Here is a 14,385-nt window from a genome sequence, read left to right on the forward strand (position 1 = left end):
TTGAGTAGAACTAAACTGGTAGAAAACTTGATTTAAAAACACACACTTAATCTACTTATTTATATCTTTTTAAAAGTAGTAGCTTTCTAATGAGGTTTGCAACGTCTTTTCTGCTGAAGGCCTGACAAAATCCTGAAAGGTATTGCTCTAGAGTCTGAGAGATGTTTATGTTATATATGTCTGCCGGGGTGTAAGGCAGTGTAGGGGGTTTCTGGTCTAGGGTCTCCAGGTGGTTTTATGTGTGTGCGACCCTGTGCCTGCCTCCACAGTAAAGCAGCAGAGAAATGCAAAATAGCCAGAGATACTATGACGCTAATTTATATATCTGCAGCCCTATCAAATTGTGTGTTGTTTTTTTTCTCCCAGGGTGGAGCAGCTTGGCTGGGTGAACTATACAGAGGCAGGCTCTGTGTTTAGTCGCAGCTTGGTAGGTACTCTATCAAACCCTAATTAAACACTGGGGAATCGAAACGGGGATTCAAATTCCTTCCCAGAGCTTGTCCTCTCACCACACCCTCTCCGGGATGAAACAAGACGGTGGTGAAATAGTGAAACAAGACACCTGTGCTATATGATACTAGATTATAAATCTCCCAGAGGAGCGGGCACATCCTGAAGACAATTATACGGGCAAAACAGAAAGCCAGGCAGGACCCCGAAGACAAGCAGGTCTTTCGTCAATTTTTTATTTATTTTTTTAATCGCTTAGCTCCTTTGGTTTTGCAGCATCTATTAACACCAGCATGTGTTTCTCCCTAAGGAGCCTATGACAAGAATGTACAGGACGTCACTGTGGCAAGGGAGCAGGAGATGACAGTTTTGGTCCTGAAACCCCTGCCCTGTGTATCTTTCTTCCTGTTCTAACACATCTGACTCAGCACGTGATAATCACCTAAAGGGTGGAAACAGATGTGTTTGATAGAAAGAAAAGATCAGCTGTTATAATGGGGGGTGTGGATCAAAGATGTTTCCATGTTATATCATGTATTATAATAACAGCATGTAAACCATGTTGAGATTATATTTCTCCTTCCAAAGCAGTCTCTACACCCTCTGGGTCAGTTTATCTCAGTTTCTCTCTCTCTCTCTTTCACTGTCTGTATCTACCGCTCTCTCCCTCTCTTGGAGTGGCCTCAAAGCTTCATCGACGTGCTATTATCTTGTGCAGGAACAAAAAAACAGAAAAGTGTTTGTTTTATCAACTGCCTCATTCTACTGCTCAAGCCAATCTAGCTCCCGATCACGACTGAGCTCTTCCTGCAATAACTGCAACAGCTGCGCATAGTCCTCAGATTTTTATCTCTACTTTAATTAATTAGATATCATTAAAGACACAGATACAGGGGGTGGAAGAGGCCTTTGTAAATATATCCACTGGATATATTTACAAATGTCTTCATACATTTTGTAGTAACAGAATTATCCCACACCAGAGAAGACAGTTGTTGGCAGTCAACCTCAAGTGCTTTTCTGCAAAGATGTCCTCTCTGTTCAGGAGCCCTAAAGAAGCATAATGTGTCTTGTGCCAATGTTCAGGTCACAAAACGTTTCCCAGTGTTCCACTTTGGTTCATAAGAGCCAAACGACTCGTAAGAGCAGCACAACAACAAGGGGGAGGAAAAAGTGCTGCTCAGTTGGCTTGTTCTCTGTTCGAGTTAAGAGTAATCCTTCGATTTATTCTTCTCACCTTCGTAATGTGCCCGCCCAGGAGAGACCTCAGGACACACGCACCCCCCCCCCCCCCAATCCTGCTCTTGACTCTCCTCTCTGGAGAGTTATGGTAATTTCTCATAAAAGATGGGCGTCCATACTGAGGGAAACACACACAGCCTAAAGGCTCTCTTATTTTCTCCAATATTACCACGCAAGAGGCTGCCGCATCCCGCGGGCATTCATGTTAAGAAGGAACATCGCATCTCAGCTGTGTGTGTGTGTGTGTGCGCGCGTGTGTGTGTGTGGGCTTATTTGTTTGTGCGGGGCAGCTTTCGCTCCAAGGCTCGGAAGCAGGCCAGGGAACTGCAGGAAACATTGGGCCACTGTGCGAGGGATGGGATTCCGGAAGGAGCCAGACACAGCGGGCTCTGTCTCCTGTCTGCTCCGATTACTCTCCATCCGAACTGGAAGGGCTCTGACAGGAATCTAGCATGCCAGGGGGTCGTGGTGCTCCCACCACTCCACCACTCCACCTGCGTGCACAGCAGGGCTGGTCTGATGGGTTATGACGGTCATATAGAGTTAGCGCGCTCTCTTGCGTGGACAGGACGGCAGTTCTCAGACAGAGGTGCAGCCAACGACCGCCGTGAAGGGAAATGTGCGTTCGGATACGCGCGCAAGACGCGTTACCTTAAATGGACAAACGCACGACTTTTCTTCAAACGTGCAAGGAAAGTTACTTTTTCCGAAAGACAGGCATCGAAATAACACGCGCACTCAGTGTTTCGCTTAGTTTTTGAGTTTTCCCATGTCACTGCGCGAGCATAAACGCTGCGAGTGGTCCGTCACTGGCTTTGTGCACTTTGGTAACCGTGATACATCCCCCAGTTTGATTGGCTGGTAGACTGGAAGGTGTGGTCTCACTGGTCTGGAAATATAGCGGGGTTCTGTTGTCGTTCTCAATCGTTTCACTCGACTTCGTGCGCACGGTTTTCAAGAGCTCGTTCGACTGCGTGAAAGTGATGCACCGCGCGACGGACCGGGCCACCAGGCGCCAGCGATGCGAAGTTTGCAGGAGCCGCGGCGGCTCAGTTCTGTTTCTTTCCCCCGGTCCGATCGAAAAGTGCTTTTGAGCCTGACGCACGCAACATGCGTGGCCGGATCTGGACGGACGTCTGCTAGAGGGGCGTGAAGCTCGGGCTCGACTTGCTTTGCGCGCACGGTCCTGCAGCGTGCGTGCCGGATGACCACGAGGGAGCCATGGCCACGTGCAACCGTGGGATTCAGATAGTTCTGACCACGCTGGGCGCGTTCGCGGCTTTCAGCTTGATGACCGTGGCGATCGGAACTGACTACTGGGTGTACGCTCGAGCCTACATCTGCAACGCCACCAACAGCACGACGGAGGAAACAGAAAGCCCTCCGCAGCCCAAAAAGATTAAAGGGGATCTGACGCACTCCGGCCTCTGGAGAATCTGCTGCATTGAAGGTAAGCTTACTGAGATTATGTTTTTAAAGACGCAGTATCAGTTTGCAATTGCACGATGAAGTATCCGTCCTCTTTGTGTAGTTTATGTGCTGCAAAGTTTATTAATAATTTTTACATGTGAGTGGTGATGAGCGCGCGTCCGGGGTCTTTGAGTAGTTGGTTGAGCGGTTGATGCAATTGCTCGGCAACTAAAGATTTCAAATTGCTATGGAAACTGTGGAGGGAGCTATAAATTGATAATTGAGCTTTTCTCGTGAATTACGACTGTGCGGGCTTCACTGTGTTTTAAACCACGACTGCCGAGGGCGCGCCTGCGTTTGGGTAGACGGCGGAGTGCGTGCGAGCGACGGCCAGGTTCAGTGGATCTCAACACGCGAGACAAATCTACACACAGCAAAACGCGACGTTGAGTCTCTGCAATAGTACATTCCCTATTTTAAAAATCTCGCAGATAAGAAATGGGAATTTATTTCAAATACATAGTCGCCGCTCTGTGAGACGCTGTAAATGAATAACAACTATCATGCACTTCAGTGGCGCAAAGTGATGGAGTGTCGTCATACGCTTTCAACGTCACCCCAGCATGATTTTCAATTAATAATTCATTTACACTAAGTTCAGATCAGTTGAAGAACCTAGTATCTGTGTTATATTTCCTCTTGTATTCACATAGCAAACCACACTTACATTTTGTCAGAAAATTCCCATTAAGATCAGCAACAGTGGGCAGTGAACTTCTTTGAAAACGGTCACGGACTCAGTCCCGGTGGACAAGTGGTTTCACTGTTACCTCGAACCAGTCACTTAACCCTCAACTGCCCCAGCGAGCCTGTTTATGCAAGCGGTGAATGGATGTGGTTCTGCCTGAACCTGCTAACCACACGCACACTGTTAAAGAGATGAGAGGAGCTGAGATGCTAAAAGCACAAGAAGCAAAAAAAACAACAACAGTCTGCACTGATGTGATGTGACAAAGCAACATGTTCTAATAATGCAGTGCCTGGCCTCCTATGATTAACACCTTGACTGCACAACCCCACCCAGCCCCGACTGTCGGAAGACTGTCCCTTAGTGCTTGATTGAGTCAAAAACAGAGTCTGTGTGTGTCCTATAATAAGAGTACAGCCTCAGATAGCACCAATGCAGGATATAAAGAAATATCCATTTAGTTATCAGTGCGAAAGACGGATTTAATATAGCCAGGTGATAAGAGGGTGTCCAGTGAGGATTGCAGGGGAGATGTGTGCTCTGTGTATTTCTGCTGAGGCTTCTTTTGTATACGTTTTCCCACTTAAATGATTTAAATTGTATTTGTTAGACTGCGGAGTCAGAGGGCCTGCACGTCATCTTTGGTAATAAATGTTTCATCCGTAGTATCTCCTGTCAAATGTGCAGACTACAGCGCACACACACACACACACACACACACACACACACGCAAACACGCACACACCAACTCGAGCTCCAGTGTATGCACTGGTACACAGATACACACGTGTGTCATGGAGGCTGACTCCAGCAGAGATCACTGAGGTATCTCCTCCTGTTGCACATGAGGAGTATTGAAGGGTAAGATTACAAGCTTGATTTAATCTTTTCAAGGACCCCCCCCCACACACACACACACACACCCCTCTATCCTCCACATTAATGGTTGAAGTACTAGGGCACACTCTCTCTGTTTTCATAAAAGCATCTCACGCTCGTTAGCTTGCGACAGTTGATTAAACACAGAACCCAATTAACAGCATAATGAGATGAACGGCACATCCACCCTCCAAAACAGGGGAAGGAAACAACTCTTTAGAAAACTCTGTTATAATCTGTAATTATTCCAGGGATCTGAGAGAACCAGTCTGAGTTACTTCATAATTCTCTAGCAAGTTTGAGAAGTAAATGAGCATGTCCAGAGATTTATTTATTTATTTATTTTTATTATTATAGAAAATCTCTACACAGTACAATCTCCAGGATTGAATTGGCGCTTAATTATCACTTGCATCCAGTTGCACTTAAGTCACAGTGGAGGTGTTAATTCAACATCAGGGAGTTTAATGTATGTGTATACCTCTGCATGTATTAAGGCTGTGTTGGGAGGTGTGCATGATAAATGTCTTTATTTGCATGTAGAAGAGATCCTGGAGGAAATATCCTAAGGATATTGACATATTAGAATCAGATATTGGATAATACTGAAGTAATGAAAACGATCTTGATGTAATGGTTGTCCAATCTTATAGCTGGCTTTGGCAAAGGCTCAAAGAAATCTTTTTAGCTTTCAATATAGACACATAAATGTAGACTATCTTTGCTCAGATGGCATAGATGGCATTATACAATATAGAAACAAGGCACATCAAACGCACAGCTGTTTAAAACGTTAATAAAGTTGAACATATCAGCATTACCTAATTACAAAGCAGTTGTGACAAGTGATGCTTTATCTCTGAGGCTAAATACTATGTCCTATTATGGCATAAGGTTCAGCAATTATCTACAGTTGGGCCATTTTGGACTAAAAATCCCCCCCACCCCACCCCCCAGAATCGTTTATCAAATGAGCACAAATGGTTTTATTTCAGTCTTGTTTTGTTTTCAGTGACCAGTTATACCCCTACTGCCATTGCATTATCATGCACTGACAGAAAGGAGTCATGCAGCATGTGTATGGATATTGCTTAATGATTAGGCCACATAGTAAACAAACCAAACACAAAAGTAAACAAATTTGAATAAAACAACTTCTGTGCTCCTCATTTTGTGGAGATCTAATGGACATGGGCCAGGCTGTTAAAGGCAATGCCGTGTGGAGATCGCCTTTACTAGAACACAAAGTGCTACACTTTGTGCAGTGCAGTTGGGAATAGCAGCCTCAGACCATACTTAAGCAAAGGTATTGTTTCGTTAATGAAATAATGTCTCAAATACAAGAGAAGGTAGCCTGCTAAAAACCACCAAGAGTAAAAATGATAAATTTCAGGCTATATAATACTCACAAAATACTCATAAAATGGCAGTTAACGTTTTAATACAAACAGCGCCAAATAGCATTGGAATTGAAGTCTGTAAATGTCATAAAAGGAAGAGCTGCGCAATATGTATGACTAAAATTTAACTGCATGAACTGAATTTCTTTCATATGAATTTGTACATAAGTATTACAAGTTGAAAATTGTCAAAACGTTCATACTCATATACACGCAGCTGAATAAACGTAGCTAGTCTACTACTCTGCTCCATAGCTCTGAGGCTTTGGGGGAACGAAGCCACCCCTTTACTGGGATCCAGTAAGTATTAGACTGTGTTGAAGCCCGTCGGCATTGGATCTCGGCTACAGTCTCCGATTGCTGTATCCATAGGGATCAACAAGGGCAGCTGTTACCGGATCGATCACTTCCCCGCAGACGCCGACACCGACTTGGACGGCTACGAGTACGTCCTGCGTAAGTCCCCCCGTTATTACTTTGTCATGCCCTTTCATCCCGAATTCTACAACATGTGGTGTTCTGTCTGTTTCAGAAGGGATAAAAAGTGCAGCTTTGCATAATTTTGTGACATTTTGACAGGTTCTGTGCGAGTGGCATCATTCTCATTTTTATCAGATATCCAGTGGGTTTGTGTATTTTCTTGTCTCATGCTTGTTAATTATCTTGAAGATAAAATTAGAGAGTACCCTTATATAGTAATAATTACACTAAATGCCATGGTCTCTTAGTGCCCTCTGTGGGAACAGGTAGTTAAGGTATTGCAGACGTTTGTCCTGTATCTCTGACTAGTGTTGAATGGTCAGCCGTTCCGTACGCCACATGTGGCCAGCAGACGGTGTGGTGCACACGGGGAAAGAACAGTAAGGTATCTCCTCTCTTAACCATCGGTGGAAATGGTTAGACCTAAATTAGAACAACATGAGGAACTTTAATGAGGAAAAATTTTGCTTTGCTTCTTGATATTATTGACTTCTTCTAAACAGTTAGAATAATGAGATTTTTAAAAAATGTCCTTACTTTGTGAAAAATATTTTAGAATCACATTGTTGTAACTAACTGAAATCTCTCACAACTAGAGATAACATGATACCAATGTTTCTGATAGAGTCTTGAATTTGAATATTTTTTCATTAAAAAGCACTGTGGAGCTCTGGCTAAGTTGGTTGGATGAAACTTAGATTGTTGGGATGTGTGTGTGTGTGTGTGTGTGTGTGTGAGATGGTTTGTTGGTGCTATATTTTTTTTTACAGATTTAATGCATAGATATGGCAAATATAAAAACTAAAATGTTTAAAATATTAAAAACATTACATTTTTTAGTTCTATTTACTGTGCTCACCTCCGGAGAGCTCTCTCTCTCTCATGCATGCGTGCGCACACACACACACACACACACACACACACACACCTCTGTCTGTCTCTCTGCTCGGTATGGCTGCCTCACCCACTGACTCCTGAAATTTACACTATAGTTTTTTGCATTTTTTTCCTCATTAATGAATGCAGTTGTAATTCGACATGAACTTTATTGACCTGCGATTCTTCTTCTGAATTTCAGTGGTGAATCACTTTTCTTAGCCCCCAAACACACACAGCAGAGAGGCTACCTGTACAGCCAGTCTCTCTTCACTTGATCTCTAGTACAAATGATAACAATTATAAGCTGGTTATTCTTTCTAATAAAACAAAATATATGGACAAAGTTCCAAAAGGGACCAAAAGGGACCTGAAGGTAGTTATTTCTCCCGCTTCTTACTAAGGACGGTGCCTTACTTGTTCGGTTATTCCTCTCCTCTCCGGCTCTGTTTCGGTGTGGTTTCTATTTTGCCCAAGCCCTCCTTTCCCATTTAATTCATGGCCAAACTGGAAACATTTCTTCTTCTTTTTTTTTTTAAAGAATGGATTAATTAATAAGTTACTGTTGATCGTGACTTCATGGTCATGAATGATGCTGAGTGGCTAGCTATATTGTGTAATTTAAATGCTCTCGCTAAGAGTAGGATAGGCAGTTCCCTCACACTGGGTGTTCAAAACTACATCACGTTTGTAAGTGCCTTAATATTTGCTTTGAAACATAATAGTTTTAATCATTAATGTGAAGAAAACTCAGCAGTTGACCTTCACAGCTGTGTATAAACCTCAAATTAATGCTTAAATTAACCCAGTTTATATTATGTATATTTATGTGGTGTGCTACTGTACTATTTTCAGGCTGGATTTGTGACAATATTGGATCGGTTTCCTTAGAATGCTCTCCGCCCGATATCTGATCCAGCATTTTTTTTTCTTTTTTTGCAAATATCGGCCCAATTCCGATACGTGGTATCAGACCGTCGCTATCCCTACCCGCGCCTTTGCAATCTGTCGTTTGCCGTAACGCACCCGATCAAATTCGTCACGCAAAAAAAAAAACAACCCACCGAGCACTTCGCGCAACGCAACGCCGAGCCGCGAGGGCACGGAAGCGTCCAGTGACTCCGCCGCTTGTGTGCTGCGTGCAGGGATCGTCCGCGCCTCCAGCCTCTTCCCTATCCTGAGCACCATCCTGCTGCTGGTGGGCGGGCTGTGCGTGGGGGCCGTGCGCATCTACAGCAGACGGAACAACATGCTCTTGAGTGGGAGCATCCTGTTCGTGGCGGCGGGTAAGAGCGGGCGGCCAGGGGGGAGGGCGGGGGCCGCTCAAGCCGCACCTGCTCCTCTGCTCGTGGCTTCTCTGTTGAAACGGTTGTAGTCGGAGTAGTTCAGCTGCGGGTGCAGGCAGGAAGTACCGTGCAGTACCTGCAGCCTGAATAAAGTCTAGAGTCAGTCCTTGTTGATGTTAATAATGTATAGTTTTCTGTATATAATAACCATTACTATAATATTACTATACGATATGATGTACATTATATATTATGTATTATATTACTGTAATATTAGAACATGATTTTTCATCTGGTACTTCAGACAGATAAGTAAAGTATGGTTAAAGTAATGAGTTACAGTTAAATGGTAATTTTATATTTTGTGCTGAAGTCTGGGTCCTTTTTCAGGACTCGCCAACATCATTGGTATCATCGTGTACATTTCCTGCAATATTGGAGATCCCGGTGACAAAAAGGATGACGACAAGAAGAGCCAGTACAGCTACGGCTGGTCCTTCTACTCCGGCGCGTTGTCCTTCATCGTGGCAGAGGCCATTGCCGTCCTCGCTGTGAACATCTACATCGAGAAGAACAAGGAGGAGTACTGCAAACGCCGTGAAATGTTGCTGAATCCCGCACCGTTGTCCATCCCCTCCCCTTATACGCGCATCTCAAGCTATCGCTACCGGAGACGGCCGTCCTGCTCCACCGAGCCGTCCCGGGACCCCTCGCCCGTCGGTCGCAAGGCACCCCTGTCCTCCACGCTGCCCCTGAGCGAGATCTCGATGTACACGCTGGGGCGGGAGCATCCGCTGAGGCCGGCCGGCGTTCTGGGCCCCTACAGCTCCGACCAGGAGTCGCTTAGCTTCCTGCAAGTGCACAACTGCTTCCCGAAAGACTTGAAAGAAAGTGTTAACCGGAGGACCACACCGGTGTGAACCTCCGCAAGGTGGCCACCTCTCGCAGCGACGCTTGGAAGAATGATTCCATAGTTCCATTTTGGAAAGCTAAACAGCAGGCATTTTGTAGCCGATTTACATATCCGAAGCCCGTTTCCCCAGTTGAGAGCTGTATTGTGAAAAGATGCTTGGTTAACATTGTAGCATTACTTGAGCCATATCTGGCTTTGAGGGGCTTCATACTGTATATTCCACTCTGACCAGTCAAAGTAGCAATACTTTTATGATGCACTGAATTTTGAAATGTTAAGCCTTTGTCCGAGTATTGATCAATTATGGTTTTCTTAACCTTCCTTTTTACTTTGAGCAATGTACAGTGTAGTGGCAATATGTATGACTTGGAAACAACAAAGTTAAAAGGAGACATCTGAAAGGTGCTATTTCAGTCAATCTGAGAGCAGTTCTGAATGACTGCCCAGCAGGTATTGGGTCCTGACACTGTTTGATCTAATATCTAGAAAAAAAGCCATTTTGAACAACTGTGATTTGAACCACTGCCGTATTGCTCGCTTCTGACGTTTACATTTCGAATCCAAGAGAATCTGAGCCCTGAAGAAAAGTCCTAAAACATATAACAGGCCTAATGCTAACTGCACGATCATGGACTTCATGCTCAGGGAAGTTAATAACAGCTGTTGGGTTGAAGGATCGTGGCTACAATAAGGGAGTTTTTATAACCTTGCAACCACTTTCCTTTGATTCCGGTATTGGAGTACTCTTAAATCCGTGGGGCCCCTCGCCTAAGCAGCCCCTTTAAACTTCTGTTCCTGATCCATAAACAAGCTCTTTAACTTCAGCCCTGTGGTGAACCAGTTTTTGGCACATATGGTGTAGCACTCAAGCCCATGAGTAATTCGCTCCGGTTGTGTTGTGCAGAGCTCACGGAACGTCCCTGAGCTGCTCGTCCCGGTAGGAGAAAGCATTTGGTTAATGAAGCAAGCTTGATTGCCTTATAGTATACAGGGTCCATTCAGCGAAACTACAAACACGCATTACAGAATCTGTGGGGTGGTGGAGTTCCGAGCACAGCACTGAGGCCGCTGCCGAATTCCCAAATGTTCAAAGACGTCTGTCTGGTGTTCTGTCGATTTGTCCTACCTTGTCGAAATGTCCTACCATAGCGCATATTTATAGATCCTATCTATCGATCCGTGCTAACTTGTCGGAATATAATACCATAAGTGTTCTTTTCTACTTTTTCTCCATTACTTCTGTGACCTTATTGGAAAATTTAACCAACCCAAATAATCCTATGGGTAGCAGAGTTTGACAATATAAATACCTGTTTAACAAATGCTATTCACATAAAACTAAGACAATTTGATGGGCTAAATCAGAAATGGCACTTGATTTGATTAAAGATGAGACAGTTTGATATGTTAAATCACTCTATCAAAGCATGCTCTCAGTGTTAAAACTGTAGGTAAGACAGTTTTGAAGGCTAAATCACAATATCAGAATATGTGCCTAGTGTTTAATATTAGAGATAGGACAATTTGAAATAACATAAGACATTTAAAAAATGAAACTTTTTTTTTTACAGATGTAATTACAGTCATCGATTATTATTATAATAGGTGTTAGGGTATTGATGGGTGTTAGGTGTGATCAGTGTTGAATATGTTGGTTGGTGTTTGGTGTGGTCAGTGTTGGATATGTTGGTGGGTGCTTGGTGTCATCTGCGTCTTGCTGCAGGATAGACTGTGAGGGTTGTGTAATGTAACGGTTATGACACCATCACACTATATGCATGCAGAATTTATCTGAGTGTTTAATTGTATTTCAGTTTAATAATTTGCTAAAAATGTCAACAACAACAAAAAAAGATCTTCAAACTATTTATCGTGACCGTGGTGTTTTTACTTGTAAAAAACGTCACAGATCACAGTAAAATGTCACAGTACAAAGTAGCAAGTCTTTGATATGTTGGGAGCTAGTGGAGGAAAAAACATTTGAGTCCAGATGTTGTCTTTGATCACATGGGTCTGTTAAATTCAGCACACTTGACATAATGAACATAATGACTCAAACCAGGTATTAGATGCTAACTACAGAGAACACTTGACTGCCTAGAGGAGATGTTTGAAAATGGTTAAATGATCTGACATGCATGAAATCAATGCTTCTTAGAATAAATACTAATACGATTAATAGAGTGTTTTCTAAGTAAATAACTTGGATAAAAGGTTTTTTTTCCCTTCTAATTTTCTCAGGGGCCTAAAACATTTACACAGTACAGTGCATGTATATGTATGCATATATGAGAGAGAGAGAGAGAGAGAGTTAAGTTGAAATCTGGAGGGATATCTACAAAGATTTAGCCTCTGTGGCTTATACCTTCATATGTGTGATTCCTCAGACAATAAACGTGTGTGTACTGTCTAATTTTTTTTCCTTTTCTCTAAAGAAAACTAATTTTTAAAAAGGAAATAGAAGTACTGCTCATTAAAACAACCGAGATGCTATTATATGATCATATATTAATTTTAAAGACACAGTTAACTAAAACTACTACATAATGTGAAATAAATCAGTTCATTGCACCTTATCTACAAACATATAGTGGAATCGTGCGCGCTGGTGCTTACAGGTGGGTAAGGGAAAACTAGCCCAGACCCCCAACCAGGCACTGGAGACTTGGACTTGCCATACACACTTCAGTGTTGAGTTAATATGTATTAAGTTGAGTTAATATAACATATTAGACGAAAGTCTGAATTTAGACTAAAACAATTTGACGTTACAAAACACAACAGCCTGCTAATTAGAAATAGAGATGACAAGACCACTTCCGAGTTTGTTTGGAATTGCACACTTTCTGAACACTAGAAGAAAAAAATGACAACGTTAAGCCGAGTTTACATAATGTGCCTGACGACGTCTGAAGTAATATTAAATTACAAAGTATTACCTTGTACCAATGATGAGAACAAAACAACCGATTCAAATCGTGGGGCAAAATTCCCAAGTGGCATGTATTTATGCACGCCCGCTAATCCGCGGGGTCCTAATGGCGTTGGGCGCGTGGATAAGAACCCCGGGTAGGGCAGCTCGAGGGGTAGAATAACATGTGAGAGCACCACGTCTCTTAAAAACACTTTTACAAAGTCATTATTAAGGTAATAACGTCTGGCAGTAGACGGACATGGCGCTAACAGTCCAGGATGAAGAATGGCAGTCACTGAAGGCGGTTCGTTATCATGTCTTATTGCTGTGATCAATCAAACACGGACACTTGCTTCTCCGTGGACCTTATGAAGTCGTCTCATAACATTACCAGAGGAAATGTGTATTCCCAGCAGACTATTGTCATGGCAACAGTTAACAAACACAAAGTGAATTATGCTCCGATGCAATCTGTCTTACTGCTGAGACTAAACAATGACAAACAGCGTCTTGTTTTCAGTCTCTCAGTAGCAGAAATGCTAAATCTTTTAATGGTTTTAGTAAAAACACACCATCGTGCATACCTGTAATTTAGCACCATGCTTTATGTTAATCTAACACATCTGCAGTGCGTATTTGTGAAAAAGTAAGAGTCTACCTGCGTGTTATTTGTCTGCTGTCTCTGACTGTAGTTCTCCTCAATAAAAGACACTACGTTGATGTTGTACCTGTAGTTCTCCTCAATAAAAGATAAGATGTTGATGAGATGTTTTACCTGAACTACCTGACTGTTGCACTCTCCATCGTGCAGGCGCAACATCAACGGGATAACATTAGAACAAAAAGAGCAAACACACACACACACACACACACTCTCACACACACACACACACACACACACACACACACACACACACACACACATACACACACACACACACACACACACACACACACACACACACACACACGTGACCGTAACCGTGTCGGCTATAACATGCACCAAAACGTCTCACGATCGCAGGGAAGCATCGCATCAAACGGGTTAATTTTATTTATTTATTTTATTATTGTGGGTTTTTGTCATTTACTTCATTCGCATTAACACAGATAACACAGCTAAAATTTCCCGTGGATTTTCTATTATCTTATATTCTTCGTTGAGCATTTCATCGCATAAAAGAAACAAGCACGAAGTAATGAGATAAACCACATATTTCAGAAGTGTTAAAGCGTTTTGCTAGGTTATAGACCTTCTTATTGTTCTTATTATCTTATTTTTATTGCCCCCCCCCCAAACACACACATAGCCTAGGGCCACTAAAGGGGGTGTAATCCGGCCCTGCTGAGTACAAAAGCTCCGTGACGGGACTCTCCGTGCTGGGAGTGCACATGCACACAGCCGCCCGTGCCCTGATTGGATGGGAACGTTGGGTTAGTTCTTCTCTCACCTTTCAGTACAACAAAGTGTACCGTATGCTAGGACATGGGCACAAAACCGACTCCAAACTGGCAAACTGACACTTCTCCAAGCGTCTGTTAATGTTATGTTGTGTTTTTCTATTGCTTCTGATATTTCTATTATACACCCTTTAACCAAAAGCACTACACGTTCCACTTAATCATATAACAATCACTTGAGTGCTAATGTGCTAAAAAGCATATGGATCAGTAGTAATCATATACTGTATGCAAAGGATCTGGGTGGGGGCGGTGGGGCTGGTGTTACTGAAGACAAGAAGCCAGCATACAGCATGCTAACATAGTTTTCCCAGAACTGTGAGTTC

The 14,385-nt window shown here is 43.1% G+C and overlaps 1 protein-coding gene across 1 annotated transcript; it reads left to right on the top strand.

Annotated features, from left to right (window-relative positions):
- Positions 1-2,159: 2,159 nt before the first annotated feature.
- On the top strand, positions 2,160-13,363 carry LOC113590834 (voltage-dependent calcium channel gamma-4 subunit). Its single transcript, XM_027031143.2, has 4 exons — positions 2,160-3,142; positions 6,502-6,585; positions 8,631-8,771; positions 9,162-13,363. Exons 1-4 carry the CDS (start codon positions 2,914-2,916, stop codon positions 9,689-9,691), a joined length of 984 nt encoding a protein of 327 aa, XP_026886944.1. The 5' UTR covers positions 2,160-2,913; the 3' UTR covers positions 9,692-13,363.
- Positions 13,364-14,385: the final 1,022 nt, after the last annotated feature.

This window comes from Electrophorus electricus, chromosome 1 (assembly GCF_013358815.1).
Source record: "Electrophorus electricus isolate fEleEle1 chromosome 1, fEleEle1.pri, whole genome shotgun sequence".
In the NCBI taxonomy this organism is placed as follows: domain Eukaryota; kingdom Metazoa; phylum Chordata; class Actinopteri; order Gymnotiformes; family Gymnotidae; genus Electrophorus; species Electrophorus electricus.

What these genes read in the sequence shown, in the direction of transcription:
- LOC113590834 (XM_027031143.2), top strand. Translation starts at nt 2,914, where the DNA reads ATGGCCACGTGCAACCGTGGGATTCAGATAGTTCTGACCACGCTGGGC. An exon ending in GAGAATCTGCTGCATTGAAG is followed by an intron (nt 3,143 to 6,501) that starts GTAAGCTTACTG and finishes CTGTATCCATAG; the next exon opens with GGATCAACAAGGGCAGCTGT. An exon ending in CGGCTACGAGTACGTCCTGC is followed by an intron (nt 6,586 to 8,630) that starts GTAAGTCCCCCC and finishes TGCTGCGTGCAG; the next exon opens with GGATCGTCCGCGCCTCCAGC.